Raw genomic sequence first — 17,232 nt, 5'->3', positions numbered from 1 at the left:
CGGCACTGTGACCCTGGCCCGGCACTGCCCCACTGGTTCCCGGCCCGGCACCATGCTCCCGGCCCCGCACCGGCGCCGGCCCCGGCCGAGCACCACCGAGCCCTCCTGATTTTCCCGGACATGCCCGGCTTTTGGGGATTTCCCCCCGGACGGGGATTTGAACCCCCAAAAGCCGGACATGTCCGGGAAAATCCGGACGTATGGTAACCCTAGCTAAGGGCACAGACTATTTTCCCCAGGGAGATTCAGGCCAGCTGCCATGCAGAGGACGAGCAGGGGCATGAGTGCCTTGCACCCCACACAGTGGCCAGGGGCGCAGCAATCACCGGTTTAGAAATTCCTTATCATGGCACTTCTCTTAGGCTGAGGCCCCAGTCAGGCACTGACCACGTCTCTAGCCTGGATTGCTCCTGGCACAATCTGTCCTCACTTCCTTACGGCCTTGACAGTTCAAGTTACCCAGTCTGCCAAATCCCCTCTTGCCGGCTGCTGGGAGGATAGAAAATCTGCTTGTTTTCTGGGGGAGAGGGAAACTGTGATGTTCTGTGTTTTCCTGGGTTGCCAAGAGCATGTGCCCCCACTGGCTACTGATCCTCCAGGCCTGGATTAAAGGGGACGACAGTGTTACAGGAGGTCTGAGGAGGCAGCGTTCAGGCCTGGCCCTGGATTAGGTAGGGGACATGGTTCAAACTGTGACCGACGTCTTGGGACTAGTCGTGGGGACATTTGGGGGCCAACTGGTGGAATCTCACTGTTCTGAGATGCCAACCATTTTAGCCCAAACCAGAATCTCACTCTTCGAGCCACCGCAGAACCAGACCCAGAGAGGTGGGTTTGCTCTCAGGGATTCAGATCTGAACCGTGGCCCCTAAAACGTGCAGGGGTGGGGATATGAAATTCCAGTTTGGGCTCATCTCAAGTTTTAATGCTCTGGGCTGACTTCTCCCATCAGTCACAGTGGGGCAGTCATCTACAGTTGCTTTGCTTGGTGGAGGCAGTGGGGAATTTTTGTGCTTGTTAGAAATGATCCCTTTGGCTCTATACAACCTGGAACTAGTATTTTTAAGTTCAAGCACTAGCATCGCTATAGATCACTTGGTAAACTGGGTGCCAGTGAACAATATGCATTTCAACACGACAGACGTAAAGTCCTACATCTAGGGACAAAGAACGTCGGCCACACTTACAGGATGGGGGACTCTATCCTGGGAAGCGGGGACTCTGAGAAAGATTTGGGGATCGTGGTGGATAATCAGCTAAGCATGAGCTCTCGGTGTGATGCTGTGGCCCAAAGAGCTAATGCAGTCCTGGGATGTACAAACAGGAGAGTATCGAGTAGGTGCAGAGAGGGTATTTTCCCTCTGTGTCTGGCACTCGTGCGACCGCTGCTGGAATCCCCTGTCCAGTTCTGGTGCCCACAATTCAAGAGGGATGTTGATAAATTGGAGAGGGGTCAGAGAAGAGCCACAAGAATGATTTAAGGATTAGAAACCTGCCTTGTCGTGATAGACTCGGGCAGCTCAATCTACTCCGTTTGCCGAAGAGAAGAGCAAGGGATGGCTTGATCCAAGTCAGCAAGTACGTGATGGCCAGGATGTCGGGTGAAAAGCCAGCCTTTCACAGGAATTCATGCTCCTTGATTTGTTACATTTTAACATTTACATTATTTAAATGTAAATGTTGATTGCTTGTATATTCTCACACGCAAGTAGACGATGCCTTCATTAACCTGAGCAGGTTCTCAGACATTTGTAAAGTCACCCTCTCACAAATCCATCTGCCTAGGATGGGTTCTGCTTCTATTAAAGCCAATGGCAAAATTCCTATTGACCTTAATGGACACAGGATCAGGGCTTTGTTTTAGGGCCACATTCAACAGTCTGTCCCTGGTCAACAAAGCACTCAAGTGTGTGCTTAGTTAAGCTGGATAGGGGTGGACTTAAGCATGTGTTTAATTGCTTTGCTGACCTGGGGCCGTGGTGTCACCAGCCTAGCAACAGCAAAGAAGCTTTTGCCTGGAAATTCCTGGTGCTGATCCGAATGTGGGTAGACCACACAAGAACACAACCCCACTCAGAGACTCCATGTTCATATGTGCACAGATCATTTGAGCCTCAAAGAAAACCAACTTCCAGGAAGTATGGACACAACTGGGCTCCTCTTCCTCTCTCTTTTCCATCTAAGCTTGTCGGTGTAGTTCACAGAACACCCGCTACTGCGTATTCATGACCCTGTAGAAAGCTCTGTGGGTCAGGGCACCACAGGCAGGGGCTGGTCGCTGGTAACTAAGGCTGCGTCTACACTACACCAGTTATAGCGCCACTGATGCAACTGTGCTGCTGCTGCATCTCTGGTGAAGACGCTCTAAGCTGACGGGAGTGAGCTCTCCCATCGGCTTAATAACTCCTCCCTCCACCAGAGGGATCTCTCCTGCCGACATAGCGCTGTCCACACCGCGCTTAGGTCAGTGTAACTCCCGTCGCTCGGGGGGTGGATTATTCAAGTTATTACTGATTGATTGATTGATTTGATTATTACTTCAAGTTATACCGAAGTGATTTGTAATGTAGACGTAGCCTAGGAGTGTGGTGGTGGACCCTTCGCTCATACACGGAGCCCCATTAAGAGAATGGAAATACTCGTGTGAGTAACTGGCCAGTGTGTGTAAGGGGATCACAATGGGGCCTTTAAATGATGTTTGCTGCATAAGCTGCATTCTTACTTGTTTCTGGCTAATATAGCAGGGCTGTAACATTTCGGAGAGACTCTTGTACTGGGTCTGACGTTCGTTTTATTTCAGTGCACAGATTGCAAATGATCCTTCATATATTCTTAACTAACTCATCCTAGTAAAACACATGTTGACTCTTTAATTTAGGCTGAGGGAGTCAAAGCAGAACCCTTTGAAAATCACTCCGCTTTGGAAATAGCAGAACAGCTGACATTGTTGGATCACCTGGTCTTCAAGAAGATCCCGTATGAGTAAGTACTGACTGTTCTGTGGCATTACACTCTGGCGCCTCTCCCAGCGCCGGACGGCTGCTGGTTGTGATGTTCACGTCTACAGCATGAGGATACAGGCAGGATTCGCCTGCAGCATAGCAAAGCCTTGTACAGACTCAAGGACTGTCACTGTATATAAATGTCCCTCGCTAGGGTGCCCGGGAACTGGGACTGTCATGGTGCTCCCCAGGACTCCCCCCTCCCCCAATGTAGGAGGGCAGTGATCTGCCTTTAGGACGTCGTGCTGGCCGGCGTGGCTGGGGGTAGGCGGGGACGGCCCCGGCTCAGCTCCTGCCTACCCAGCCGGGTGGAAGGGGAAGTAGCAGCGTTGGGGAGGTGGCTGTGAGCTGGGTGGCCTAGGCAGATGAACACGCTCCCCTGCTGGCATCACGAAGGCAAGGCCCTGTCCTGCCCTAAGCGGGGATCTCCCAACCAACCCACCCTGCACGTTCACGCTGCTGCCAGCTGGTGTCAGCACAGCTCTGCTGTCTGTGAACTGTCTTCCCGCCTCCGCCTCCAGATGCTGAAAAGGGGAGCGGTGAGTTTTCCCATGAGCCAGCCCTGCCTCCCCCTCCCGGGGCTAAGGGTAGCATGGAGCTGGTGGCACTTCCCCAGGTGGCACTTCACCCTGCGTACGCTACTAGGACACGGCCTGTGGGCCCCGCCCCGCCCAGAGCCACTGGTTTCTGGGCAGGCCGTTCATCCAAAGCCAGCCGGGCCTGGTTGTGTCCCAGTCCAGTACTGATATAAAACCAGCCGCGGTTTGGCTGGTATCATTGTGGATGCACAATACCGGCCCTCTTGCAGATGCGGAAAATTAACCTTCTTCTAACAGAGAATCCCTGCTCAGTGCTCCAGGGATGACTTAGAGCCAGGGGTTCTCAAAACTATCAAAACTCCCCGGCCCACCTGTGCCACAATAAAAGGAAGTTATATAAAAGCCAGGGCCGGCGTTAGGGGTAGCAAGCCCGGCAGTTGCCACCAGGCCAGAGGGGCCCCCACAAAGCTACATTGCTCAGGCTTCAGCTTCAGCCCCAGGTAGTGGGACTCAGGGCCCTGGGCTTCAGCCCCATGCAGTGGGGCTTCAACGTTCTACTCTGGGCCCCAGCGAGTCTAATGCTGGCCCTGCTTGGTGGACCCCCTGAAACCTGCTTGTGGGCCCCCGGACTCCTGGTTGAGAACCACCGAACTAGAGAACCCCAGTGTGTCTGGGGAGAACTTCCTTCCTAGCCCTGCATGTGATGAGTTGTGAGCAAGTATCTCTGTTGCCAAGCCTCTTCTCTCGTTTGTCCCGGGACATCGCTGAGGCCAACCATTGCCCGTTTTTTCTCTAAATGAAGGAAGGCAACTTCTTCCCGTACATCCGGATGCTTCGTTCCAAAGGGTGAGAGCCCTCCTGGTGACAACTCGTTCCCCAGGGTATTTCGCAGGCACTGCAGGTTATGGGGAAGAGTCAGTGACCCCAGGGAAATGGAATCAAATTGATCCTGGATTTTGTCATTTGCAGAGAGTTTTTTGGGCAAGGTTGGATGAAGTTTGAAAAGAACGAACGGACTCCTTACATTATGAAGAACACGAAACACTTCAACGATGTAAGTACAGCGCAGGCCGTCAGGGATATCGTGGTGCGGGCGGCATAGGGGGAGTCAAGGCTTGTGTTGCAGACCCTACGTCTGAGCTTTACTGACCCCATTTCTAGGGTGATTTCCATGGTGGGAGACGAGGCTGAACGGAATCCCAGGACAATGTGCTGATCCGGTTCACTTAAAATGGGCCGAACCAACCCCCAGGCCCAATGCAAGGGGGTGAAATCTGAATCTAAACGTCCTCATAGTTTGGGTTGTTCAAATCTGGCCCATTGGAGAGGGAGATCTGAGTTGAAAACTTGGGCCCAGGGTTGGGGTTTTGGACCCATCTCACCATAAAATAACTGTGTTATTCCCCAGACCAAATGAAATGGTTGGGGAAATACAAACTGAAAAGCATGGGCCAAAATTTTCAAATTTGGGTGCTTGAAGTTCAGAGTGAAATCCCTTGGAGTCCCAGGCAAAACTCCCTTTAACTTCGGGGCCCCAGATTCCCCCCCTAAATCTGTATCTGGATTCCTAAATCTATGGCCTGCTTTCAAAGTGCTCGGCAGCCGTCGCTCTGCCCTCTGACAACCAGGCCTCTGATCTAGGGGCCGATGTTTGAACATGTTGGTCAGAGTATTCCCCGTATCCATCAGAAATAGCATGAGCTCCCTCTCGCTAAGGCAGGTATGCCTATTTACGGGCCAGCTGCAGGCCAGTCGAAAATGTTGATACAGGCACTTAAGCACGTGCTTACATCCCATTGACTTCAGAGTTAAAGTTAAGTATGAGCTTAGGTGCTCTGCCGAGGCAGGGTCTCTCTGAACATTTTGTAAATGGACTGCAGCTGGTCCATACATACACTGCAGCTGGTCCATACATACACTGCAGCTGGTCCATACATACACTGCAGCTGGTCCATACGTGTACTGAATTCCAGGAGGTGGCAATATTTAAATTATCATCATGAATGAGGTGCCAGAGTGGTGGCTGTCTCAGCATGTGTTGCTGCAATAAAGCTCCCATGCGCTTAGCACCTTCTGCTATGAAAGTGCTTGCAGCAGAATCCGCCGTGTTCCTTCCAGTGGCTCTCGCTGAGAAGGACAATAAAGGAGTGTCAGGGTAAAAGGTCTGCAAGGAATTATAAGTACAAGTCCTTCTATGAAAGTGTTCCTAACACGCTGGACTATAACCTGTATCTCCCTGCAGATCAGTAACTTGATAGCTTCCGAAATCCTCCGAAATGAGGATGTCAACGCCAGGGTGAGCGCCATTGAGAAGTGGGTGGCTGTGGCAGATATCTGTAGGTGTCTGCACAACTACAACGCTGTCCTGGAGATCACCTCCTCCCTGAACCGCAGTGCCATCTTCCGGCTCAAGAAAACATGGCTCAAAGTATCCAAGCAGGTACGTAGTTATAGCTGTTATTTACGATGTGTCTCGCTGCAGTGCCTGGGAGCCCAGCATGGCCCAGGGCCCGTTGTGCAAGGTGCTGTACCAACACAGAGCAAAAAGCCCCATGGACCAGTGCTGAAGTGATTCTTCTTACACCTGGGGTGTGATGAAATGGTGTAAGGAGCCACTGTGAACTTCTCCATTTGAGAATCAGGGGGTAGCCGTGTTAGTCTGGATCTGTAAAATTGGGGGGAACTGAAGGGTCTGCTTATTTAGTATAAACTTTCGTGGGTGAATACTCACTTCGTCAGATGCATCGCATTCACCTGCGAAAGCGTATGCTCCAATACGTCTGTTAGTCTATAAGGTGCCACAGGACTCTTGGTCGCTTTTTACAGATCCAGCCTGCCCCTCCGCGCACAGCTCTGAACATCTCAAATGAAGGGCCAAGCCCTTGACTGTCAGAGGTTTCAGAATCACTCTCACCTCTGCCCCTGGGAAGGGTGCGGCTTTTCCCAGGGCCCTTTTCTAACTCCTACGTGCTCTTCATTCCTTGCAGACGAAAGCTCTGATTGATAAGCTCCAAAGGCTGGTATCGTCGGAGGGCCGGTTTAAGAATCTCCGAGAAGCTCTGAAAAAGTAAGTGAGGCGTGACTGTGGTTGTGTGATTGCTGCTGAAAGCCCGTTACAGATGGTTTCTGACAGGCAGCTTGCCTGGGTTTGCTACAGTGCACGTGTCCTCCTGAAACGCCCTGGGGACCCAGCCTCGCCCTGGGGCAGCTAACACAGGGCTGCCAGCCTCTGCAGAGGGGACTGGGATGTCATCATGCCGATGCATGTGTTCCTGTTTCCTACACACGGCCCTCGGGTGAGAGAAGCAGCTCCTGGAAAGGAGCTAAGATGACACCCGCAAAAGCCTTAATAAAAGCACCTCTAAAGGGCATGTGCTGAGGTCAAGGTCAGGAAGCATTTTGCCATAGCTGCATGGAGCTGGAGGCCAGAAGCGGCCATTAGATCATGTCGTCTGACCTCCTGTGTAACGCAGGCCCTTACATTTCACCAAGTCCCCCCGACTGGGCCCAGTAACTTGGGTTTGGCAAATGCACGTTCCAGAAGATGGCTTCCAGTACGGACTGGAAGCCATCGAGAGAGAGACTCCACCACTGGCACTGGGAGTCTGGTCCGTCACCTTCCCACATTTGTGCCCAATTTCGGATTGAATTTGTCTGGCGTCCGTTTCCAGCCGTTGGTTTTGGCTCTGCCTTTCTCCGCTAGAGTAAAGAGCCCGTTAGTCCCCAGGATTTTCTCCCCATCAAGGAGCTGATGCACTGGGCTGAGGTCGCTGCTTGCTCTTCTGTCTGATCAGCTAAACCGATGGAGCTCCGTAAGCCTCTCACTGTCAGGCATTTGCTCCAGCCCTGGAAAATGTTCGTGGCTCTTCTCTGCACCCTCTCCAGTTTTTCAACATGGTTTTTAAAATGTGGACCCCAGAGCTGGATGCAGCGTTCAGGTATCGGTCTCAGCAATGCCACGGACAGGGGTAAAATCCCCTCTTTGCTCTGGCTACTCGCCTGTTCAGACAGCCAAGGATCGCATTAGCCTTCGCACCACAGCATCAGCCTGGGAGTTTGTGTTCAGGTGCTTGTCCATTGAGACCCCTACGTTCTTTTCAGAGTCTCTGCTCTGCCCTGACCCCATCATTAGTTACCAGTCCACCAGCCTTTGTGTCATCCGCACATTTTATACTGACTTGCTGAATAGCATCAGGCCTAGAACCAATCCCTGCAAAGCGCCACGAGAACCATCCCCAATTGATAATGATGCCCATGGACCGCTATTTCTTGAGACCTGTCAGCGGGCAAGTTCTTAATCCATTTCCCTTGTATGGGATTGATATGACAGAGCGCTGGTTTGTATCAGACTGTAGTGAAGGGCTAAGTCCAGTGCCTTACAGAAGATGGAGTCTGTTACATCTGCACACTTACTGTTATCCACCAAACTCGATTTCATTCTTTGAGGGGATTACGAGTTTATTTGACAAGAACAATTTTTTATAAAACCATGTTGATTGGCATTAATTATATCCCTATCCTTTGATTCTCTGTTAATTGAATCTGTTATTTTACCTGGGGTGAATGTCAGGCTAACCGGCCGTGTCATCCTGCTTGTCCCGTTGAATATTGTCACGACATGAGCACTCTTCCAGTCTCTGGAATTTCCCCAGGATTCCAAGATTTATTAAAAGTGAACAGAAATGGGCCAGAGAGCACCTCAATCAGCTTTTAGGAGTCTTGTTTGCCAGGTATCAGGGCTGCTGATTTAAAAATGTTTATCCCCAGTGGATGATGTTTAATATCCTCCTCAGTTATTCGAGTAGACGCCACCGTGTATCCACGTCGCTGCACATGCGCTCACTGCAGAGCTTTGCCTAGCAGTACCTGGAGGGGCGGCGTTCACCCCTGTGGCCCTCCCCCCTCCCCTGTCAGCACTGCTCTGACCCCCCTCGGTTCCGCCTCACGGCCCGTGACTAGTACCAGAGCTCTGTGTGGTGTTTTCACCTCGTGTGTTCGGTCTCAGTTCTCGGGAGTCTTTGGCTCTAGATAATAGCTAGTAGTACCCTCGGTTTAGTTTGGTGTTAGCGGTTGTGATGCCCTCCCCAGGGTTCAAGCACGTCGTCCCCAGCAGTGCTCGCCGTGTCTCGGTGAGGGACATGTTCGGGAACGGCGCTCCGTCTGCAGGTCATTCACCAAGAGGTCTCAGGTGGTGCGAGACTTAGGGCTGAAGCAGCAGCTACTGAAGCAGGCCAGGAGGCTGGTTTTGGCAGCGAGACCCTCGTCTGATCGGCCATCACCTTCAGAACCGGCAAGGGATGCCACGCCACCTGTGGGCCTGGCGTTTCCCCAAGAGGAAGAGGAGTCATTCTCCCTCCTCTCATGCGGCGAGGAAGACGTCCCACCATAGGGTTCGGGGAGACTCTCCTTTGTCTTCTAAGGAGGCGCGTGGACCAGCGCCGTACTCCTTCCGCCCCGCGGGATGGAGCAGGTCCATCTAACCGCTGCCCAGTACCGCACTGAGACCAGCAAGAACCCGGACTGGTGACTCCGATTGCGGCCCTGGGGCAGTACCAATGACGTCGGCATCAGCCCGACTGTCTCCACGCCGATGTCGGGTGGCATCAGTCCTGCTTTGCCTCTCACTCCCTGGCTCTCCGGGGCAGGAGTTTTCCGGTGCCGTAGCTTCTACCACTTCGTCCTGTGTTGTGCCCTGGGCACCTTCCAGCCGGGTCGTAGAGCCGCCGGGTTCGTCGGCTCCACAGCTCGCACCGCCCAGGTCCCCGGATGCTGGAATTGAGGCTGACTCTGTCCTGCACCAACAGCCCCCTCGGCACTGGTCACCCTGTGTCGCTTCACTGCCCTCGCAGCAGATCCCCTCGTTGAGCTCTGTACCACCCTTCGGTGCCGGAGCCTCTTCCAGTACCGGGCCAGAGTGCGTCTTGCTCCTACCGCCAGTGCAGAGCCCCCCCTTCCTCACGTGCACCGAGGCCGCCCCACGCTGGGCTTCAGACGAGTCTGATGGTTTGCCCGCCCCATGGGCGCTGGCTCCCCTGTGTCACCAGAGAGTCTCCAGGACTTCTCAAGATCCAGACCAGGGTCGTTCTCTCCGTCATCATCACCCGATAGGCACCAGACCATCCTCGGATCACCGACGATACCAAGATCAGCGTTGTTCCCACAGTCGGGACAGGGGCTCTTGGCCTGGTGCCTACTGGCCACCAATGCCGCTGGGCCTGCAGGGCTGTCCCGCCCAGAGCCAGTGGTTCAGAAACAGGATCCGGCGCTGGTGCAGGAAACCTCTTCTTTGGCCTCTCCGGACAACTCTACCATGCCTGGCTCCTTCCCGCCCTTTGCCAGGTTGCTGCTTTGTTTCTTGAAATGTGGCTGAAGTGGATCTATCATCCGAACTGTCAACCCTCAGACAGACTGCTCCAACTTCCTCTGCTCGTGGCAATGGGTGCCAAGGCCTCCCCATCGCTCGGTACCTGATGACCACAACTGTTGTCACCTCTGGGGTTGTTGACAGTTCAAAGCCTGTGATTGGAACAGGAAGTTTCTCTGCACAGCAACGTCCTCTCTCCTCATGTGGAAGCTGTTCTATGCCCCCAATCATTTTTGTTGCCCTTTTCTGAACCTTTTCCAATTCCACAATATATTTTTTGAGATGGGGCGATCACATCTGCATGCAATATTCAGGATGTGGGCGTACCATGGATTTATATAGAGGCAGTATGATATTTTCTGTCTTATTATCTATTTATACAACAGTTGGAAAAAAACCCAGAAATTCTGATTTCTGCATCTGTGCTGCTAAGGGGGTGGAGATAGGAGGCGGCGATGGTCATTTTAATACTGACATTATTAGAAAAGAAGTTGTGAAAGTTCTTTCTAACCTTTTGCTAAAGCTCTCGTGGACTCAGGAAGGCGTCTGCTGGGGAGGGCGGACTCTGAACCCGCCCCTTTCTGCTCCCTACAAAGCATGTTCCCTTTAGTAGGGACCCCGTCCAGCACACCATTCATCATGAGACTCCAGTGGGGGCTAGTCATGAAAGTGTGTGTGGGAGGACTGCAGGGACAGGCTGTCGCCGTCCCATCTTCTTGCTGTTAGAGAAGAGCAGGGGGACCCAGAGGCGGATTGAGTAGGCTTCTTTACTGAGGTGCTTCTTCCCCTCGACTCAATTGTCGAGTAAGCCCTGGGTTAATTACCTCATGCTCGTTTATCTAAGTTACTAGGTAAATACCCACATTTACTACAACCCCCCCCAGCCCTTATTTGATCATATAAACGCCCATCTCATGAATATTAATAGCTATATACTGAATATGATTATACCCGCCCCTGTTTACAGCATTAAGCATATTCTACAGACATTTTTACTTTGAAGATGCATTTCTTTGCAGTAATTGTAGCCACAAGTTCCCTTAATCAGCACTTCACAGGGGAGGGAGAAGGGGCCATGATCCCGAGCTCATTTATGTAGCTGGGAGAGGAAGGGGGGGAGATAACACTGCTTTACTCAGAGTATCCTTTAGATCCCCACATTCCTCGTGCAGCTGCAATGCTGATCAATCCTTAACAAGCAGAAGGAAAGGGTGAGAATTAGCACTTTATCTATCAAGTGCAGAAACGGTGCCTACCCGTGCTTCTACCCCCTAATAGCATGCTAGCATACCAGCGGTTTCCCAGGTCTCGACTTAACCCTTACATATTGCAACAATTCCTTCCCAGAGAGAGCTGGTTTTTCTCAAAGCCGATTGAAAGCTTTTTCTATAGTTTCTTTAAAAAAAAAAAAAAAAGTATGATTATTTTTTTTTTCCTTTTATCTGATTTGCTTTTCAGTTGTGACCCACCCTGTGTTCCTTACCTGGGAATGTATCTGACCGACCTGGCATTCATCGAGGAGGGAACTCCAAATTATACCGAAGATGGCCTGGTGAACTTCTCCAAAATGAGAATGGTGAGTTCCACTTTGGCGTAACTGCTCGGGGTGAAATAAAGGAGAGTTTGGTACAACCCAGAACCAGGCTAGTGGAGGACTGTTAGTGGAGAGACCCTCATGGCAATTGCACCAAGACCTGCTGTGTTCTTACTGCACCAGAGTCCGCGCCTGCATTGCCCCTGTCCCCAGGACTCCCGCTGACGCCAGCGAGTGGTTGGAGGATGAGATGCAGGTCAGCACTGCTAGAGCGTTAACTCTGCGCTAGAGAAGTGCTTCTAGGGATAATGCCATTTGTCAGGGGCCACAGTCTCAGTGCGTGTAAAGCGGCAGAGTTCCATTAAAGTCAATGGAGCCACGCTGATTTTCACCAGGTGAGGATGTGGCCCTGTGTTCCCAGTTAGCTCCTACATAGTTCTTGAATTTCTTACTGCTCTACAAATACCTGGAACTACAGGAGCTGAGTAAAGCTACTGACGGACTCGACAAACTCTTCCTTCGGGGCAAAGGTCTCAAACCCCTCCCCCCCAATGTGGCTCGTCAGCAAGGTTTGAACCCAGAACTTTCAGCTCCACATCACAGACTCCCATCACCTGAGCAGAAGGAATAACTTCCTTATCTGACCAACCGCCTCCCCACCCCACACATAAATGTTCTTGCAGATGAAAGGAACAAATATTTTTTTAGGGAACAAAGAGACTTTTTCATTGAAGGCCAAATAATGTTGTGTTTCAAAATTACCATCAATATACAAAATGATTCTCTCTCTCCGCCCCCTCCCCCATTTGGGTCTGGGATGGAGCATGAGGTATTTAGGGAAGTTTGATACTGGCAGCTGCAGTAATATAAGACATTACACTGTTTTATCTCTGGACAGATTTCCCACATCATTCGAGAGATCCGCCAGTTTCAGCAAACGTCCTACAAGATAGAACACCAAGCCAAGGTATGTTCTTCCACTTCGATCTTCACAGGCTCTCCATCCTGCTCTTCTCATCTGCTGCTGTAGCGTTCACAGCAAATCAGTTTTGCCTTTCTGACGGCTGCTCCAAAGAGGGTTTGATGTTTTTAAACTAAATTTAAAATAGAAGAAACTAATTGGATCAGTTTTTGATGGTTCCCTGTGGGGAGTCTTCTGGAGCTGATGGTGGGCAGGATGGGACGTGTGGAGCAGAAGAAATGGCTGTAAGAGAAGGAATATATTTCTTTCTCTCCGCCCCCTGAGTGTTGGATAGAATAGGTCACCTCCCATCCCTGGCCTAGTTGTTGTGCTATCAACCCTTCAGAACAAACCAGACTTCTCATTTCCCATAATTCCTTCCACCAGTTTAACAATTAATGGCTGATGCAGTCAGATGCTGCGGTGCTGAGCATGGTGTAGGAACCTGACTCAAATAGAACAGAACATTATCTGTGTCGGCCAAAGGTGGGAACAAGGAGGATTGTGGGAATGGACTGTTGTACAGCTGTAGCTTCCAGCCCATGCGTAATGGCTTCTGTCTGCGAAGGAGCCACCTCCCAGCTGGTCTGGAGAAAAGGAAACAGGGGGTGTCATGTTCCACAGAGAGAACAACCTAGAGCAAGTTGTGCACAGCTAGCACACGGGCTGCATCCTCCTGGGGAGACGCTGGTTTCCATCGCACGCAAGGCCAGTTTGCACTGAGACTAAGTTCAGGCTTTGTCTTCTGATGGCAATAAGAAATAATACATTTCACTCCTGTGGCCCCCATGTCCAAGGGCCCTTTTGTCATCGTTCTCATTAATAATCCTCTTCCGGAACAAATTCAGTGATTCAGCTAAAACCCCAAGGCTCACTTTCTGCCCTGATTCAGCTAGATACTCTGCCAAGACTTGGAGTTATTTATTGTTTTGTCTGGAGTTTGATGAACTCAACCCCTTCTTTAACTCTTGCTTCATGTCTCTCAGTGGAGCTGGGCTGAACAGCCCTTTAAAAGTAACGCTGATTTTCCGGCTGTGATTGTAGATGGACAGCTCTGCTGCGTCTAACGCTCGGAGATGGGTCCCTGGTTGCTGCTGCTGCTCACTGGGTTTTTTGGAAATTGGCTAACGAGGCAAACGAGCAGTCGTGGTGAGCTGCTGGAATGCCAGAAATGGGATATTAACGATTTTGGAGGATTATCCGTGGGGGAGCAAAGGACAGAGAGTTTGCTATGGGCTTAGCAGTAAACCGGCTTCACTGCTGTTTCCTGCCAGCTTGGTGGCCTTCCAGAATAGCCCCACGGAGGCACTGCGGCTAGATAGCACTGCACACAGAGCTGCAGGCCCGGCTGTGGTGAACATTTCTATTATATTAGTGTTGCTCCTTTGGCCAACCCGTTAGCCAGTGCTTGGGACCCTGCAGGGTTGTTTCCGTTAGGCTATGAGCCAGCTGTAAGCTCGGTGTAATTTGTTTGTTTACAAAGAACGGGTGCACAGTCCTGTTTCCCCAAACACAGTAGAAACAAACAGCAGCAGACCGTTTCCTTGCGCAGAAATCCCCAAGTCTGCCTCTCCTGTGAGCTCTGTGCCCAAGAAGCCCCGTCCCTCTGCTTTCTCTCCGGGTCCTACTCGCAAATGCTTCTGCTGGCTTTCTGCCTCTAACACGTACCGGTCTCTTGGACCCTGTGCTTGCAGTCATGGAAACTCCTCAGCCTACAGAGCTTAGCTCCGACCTGCCACGGGCCTTGGGCAGTGCCTCCATTGTTTGTAGTTTTTTTCTCTCTAAAGGGGCTTGGTTGCTCCTGTCGAGCCCGAGAGTGCTTGGCACCATTTGGTTTTGGGGAGGTCTGTGGAGGTCTCTGGAGGCAAGACTCACCGGATGGCAGCCGCAGCACCATACAGTGTAACCGCGAGTTTGCCTGTAGCGTTCACTCACCACTGCTGCTAGACTCCTGAGCGTTTGCTCGTGAATCTCGGCGGGGGAGGGGACGTGCGCTCTCGCTCTCCTCTGGGAGTCAGCCCTTTAAAGCACTTTGGACACTCGCTCTTCTCTCCCCGGAACAGAAATGCACCCAACGCTCAAGCACCCCATTCCAAGTTCCCGCCCTCCCCTCTCTTCACCAGCAGGCCCCCGGACGCAGCACAGGGCAGAGCCACGCGGCTTAGTGCAGGTGACGCGGTCTGGGTTTGATGGGATGCCATCCCAGGCCCCAACCTATGGGCTCCCCACAGGGCTGCAGGGGTTTGGGGCGCTGGACCGTGTAAGTGCAGATTGCAGCCCTTGCCTCCAACAGCCACCTAGCTGGGCCAGTGTTCAAGAGTGTGGAGACCTCCTCCCTGCCACTGCACCCAGGGAGAGCCAGGTGGGGCGGGGGCAGAGAGCCCTACACGGGCTCCCCACTGCGGGACTTGATGTCTTGCATTTCTAGAGCAGCATTCATCCCCAAGTGCTGGTCTGCAAATGCGCTCTCCTGTCCTTGGGCGTCTCTTCGCTCCACGCTGCCCCTCTGGCCTGTAGCACAGCACAGAAGCGCTGCAAGGGAGCACCTCTCTTTTGTGGAGCAGGGCGGCTTGGGGATTCTTCTACCTTTCTCATTTCTGAGACACTCTCCTATCCCGCCCCAAGCCCCTCAAACCCTTTAAAATGGCGCTTCTCTCTCTGTTCGGTGTGCTTTGAGAAACGTCAAACTCCCTCGAGAGCTGTGTGTTTGGGGCTCTCGGCTTGTGCTCCTTCCTCTTTCTCTCGTCCCCTTGTTGGCCTGTTCCCCTTCTCACTTCTCGTCAGCCTGAGAACAGCAGGCAAAGGCTGTAAACACTTCAGTCATGGGACCAGGGTCTGCCTTAAAGCACCAGCTCCTGTTTAAACCAATGGGAGTGGCACACACTTCCCTACAATGCAGTGCTTTGTGGGCGGCATTTTCATTTCTTAATGTTTTAACGCTTCTAGGGCTTGACACTCATTGGCTTCACGGGGGAGCAAGGTCAAGTCCCTACTTAATAACGATTTGACTCTGCAAGTTCAATTTCTTTTCCAGGTGACACAGTATTTACTGGACCAATCATTTGTCATGGATGAAGAAAGTCTTTATGAATCTTCTCTCAAAATAGAACCTAAACTGCCTACCTGAATGTGGAGCAGTGGCCGGCAGTTCGTCTGTACACATCCTATATCATATTGTACATACCTGTTTGTTTCTGTTGGGCACCCTAGATTGACTTCCTCGTATGTGCTTCTCAACGAAAACAAAACTTCCTCTTGCTATTAGAACACAGTAGAACTCGACTAGAACTTCCTGCATTGTTTAAGGATTCCTGCATAAAGCATTTTGTTTATGGCAGTCCCGGTTTATTTTAAACGATGTTATTTTTGTCATTTGTTCTTCTCAGGGGGTGGGGGAGAGCTGGGGTAGCAGGAGAAAAACAGCAAATACACAACAAACCACAAGCAGAGCTCGAGTCGCCTTTCCTTTCCGCCCTAGACACTGCTGTTGTGTTGGACGCACAATCAGGGCACTCACTCAGCATGTTTCACGTAATTATTGTAACTGAACGACATTTGCTCTGGAGTCAAGCAATTTAAAAAGATTCTCCTTGACTGTGATGCAGTTTAAAACAATCATTTTTGGTCAAGGGGGTGATCTAAATCATTATATCACTGAGCCAACTTTCAGGCAACAGCCTAGCATACACTGTAGTTCATCACACCTCCATTAACCTGCACTCTGTTTCTGTTCCACCATCTCAGTGGCTGTTCTGGTAACACCAGATAGCAGGACCCAGGCACTGTGCCTGTGTGGGGAAAGAGACGTGTGTAAATTACACAATCCATCGCTCTTGTTGGTTGCTGCCCAGAGTTCATTAAGAGTAGGGGAGAGACAATATATCTTTTACTATTTTAGCTGCATAACACTCATTACACGCTTCTGTGGATATGCTATAAATCTGTATACCTTGTGACAATTATTAGTAACACAATGTAGAATTAGAAAAAAATGACCAAGTGTTTTTATTACATATACTGTAATCCTGTCTAACCACCGTCTAGCAGGAATATAGTAATGTAGTGCTTATTCTGTGAATATTACCATGTATTTTTTACATTGTACAGTATATAAACACAGTTTAACTTTTAAGTGGCAGGCATGCTCCACTGTAACAAACAGAAAACTTTTGCTGTAAGCAACACCTGGTGGTATGAGAATTCTATTTCAAGCCCTAAAATATTTCAACTTACAGCTTGTTTGGAAAAATATTTCCATTTTTGTAAAAATATATGTTTCCTGATTACCTCTTGCTAATAAATCTATTCTATCTCAGGGTGAACAATGACTTAAGAAATTTTTGTCAGCCTTACTTAAATGATTGTTTGCTCTGCTGAAGGTTCCTTTAAATAACTCAAGTCAGTCACTCAATTTCTGTGATTAAATTGTGGGAATGCTGGGTCGATCCAGATGTTGGGCCCAATCCTACAAGGTGCTGAGTGCGTTAAGCTCCCCTTCATTTCACTGGGCGCTAAAGGTGAGCGTGTGTACACGAAGCAGAAAACAGGAAGTCCGTTGGCACTCTGTTAACCTTTGACTCTGAGCTGTTAGTGGAATGCTGCATATGAACGTGTGTGTGACAGTAACGGAAAAGCACCAACAAGAGGAGTGAGGGGTCTCCACGTTTTTATAGAATTTGTTTATGATCTTTCCTTGAAGATGGATGATGCTTTGCTTTGCTTTCCTGAAGAATCTGGTCCATGATTTATTCCAACAAGATGCTCTGAGACACTCATTTCTTTCCATGCCTTTGAAAAGAGTGATTTCCTCCTGGAACTGATAATACTGCACG

At 50.7% G+C, this 17,232-nt stretch overlaps 1 protein-coding gene across 2 annotated transcripts in view; it reads left to right on the top strand.

The window, feature by feature from the left end:
- The window catches only part of RASGRF1 (Ras protein specific guanine nucleotide releasing factor 1), an 89,588-nt gene extending 72,866 nt beyond the window's left edge, over window positions 1–16,722 (top strand). For both annotated transcript variants that reach the window (XM_034784412.1, XM_034784413.1), the window contains 7 exons: window positions 2,879–2,982; window positions 4,511–4,595; window positions 5,784–5,981; window positions 6,529–6,608; window positions 11,364–11,481; window positions 12,338–12,406; window positions 15,435–16,722. In XM_034784412.1, the coding sequence (XP_034640303.1) occupies window positions 2,879–2,982; window positions 4,511–4,595; window positions 5,784–5,981; window positions 6,529–6,608; window positions 11,364–11,481; window positions 12,338–12,406; window positions 15,435–15,527 (747 nt within the window). In that variant the 3' untranslated portion in view covers window positions 15,528–16,722. The remainder of the gene's footprint in view (window positions 1–2,878; window positions 2,983–4,510; window positions 4,596–5,783; window positions 5,982–6,528; window positions 6,609–11,363; window positions 11,482–12,337; window positions 12,407–15,434) is intronic.
- Window positions 16,723–17,232: the final 510 nt, after the last annotated feature.

The sequence above is a fragment of the Trachemys scripta genome, chromosome 10, assembly GCF_013100865.1.
Source record: "Trachemys scripta elegans isolate TJP31775 chromosome 10, CAS_Tse_1.0, whole genome shotgun sequence".
NCBI classification, from domain to species: domain Eukaryota; kingdom Metazoa; phylum Chordata; order Testudines; family Emydidae; genus Trachemys; species Trachemys scripta.
Note: the sequence above shows the minus strand (reverse complement) of the source record. Positions and strands in the feature narration are given on the sequence as shown.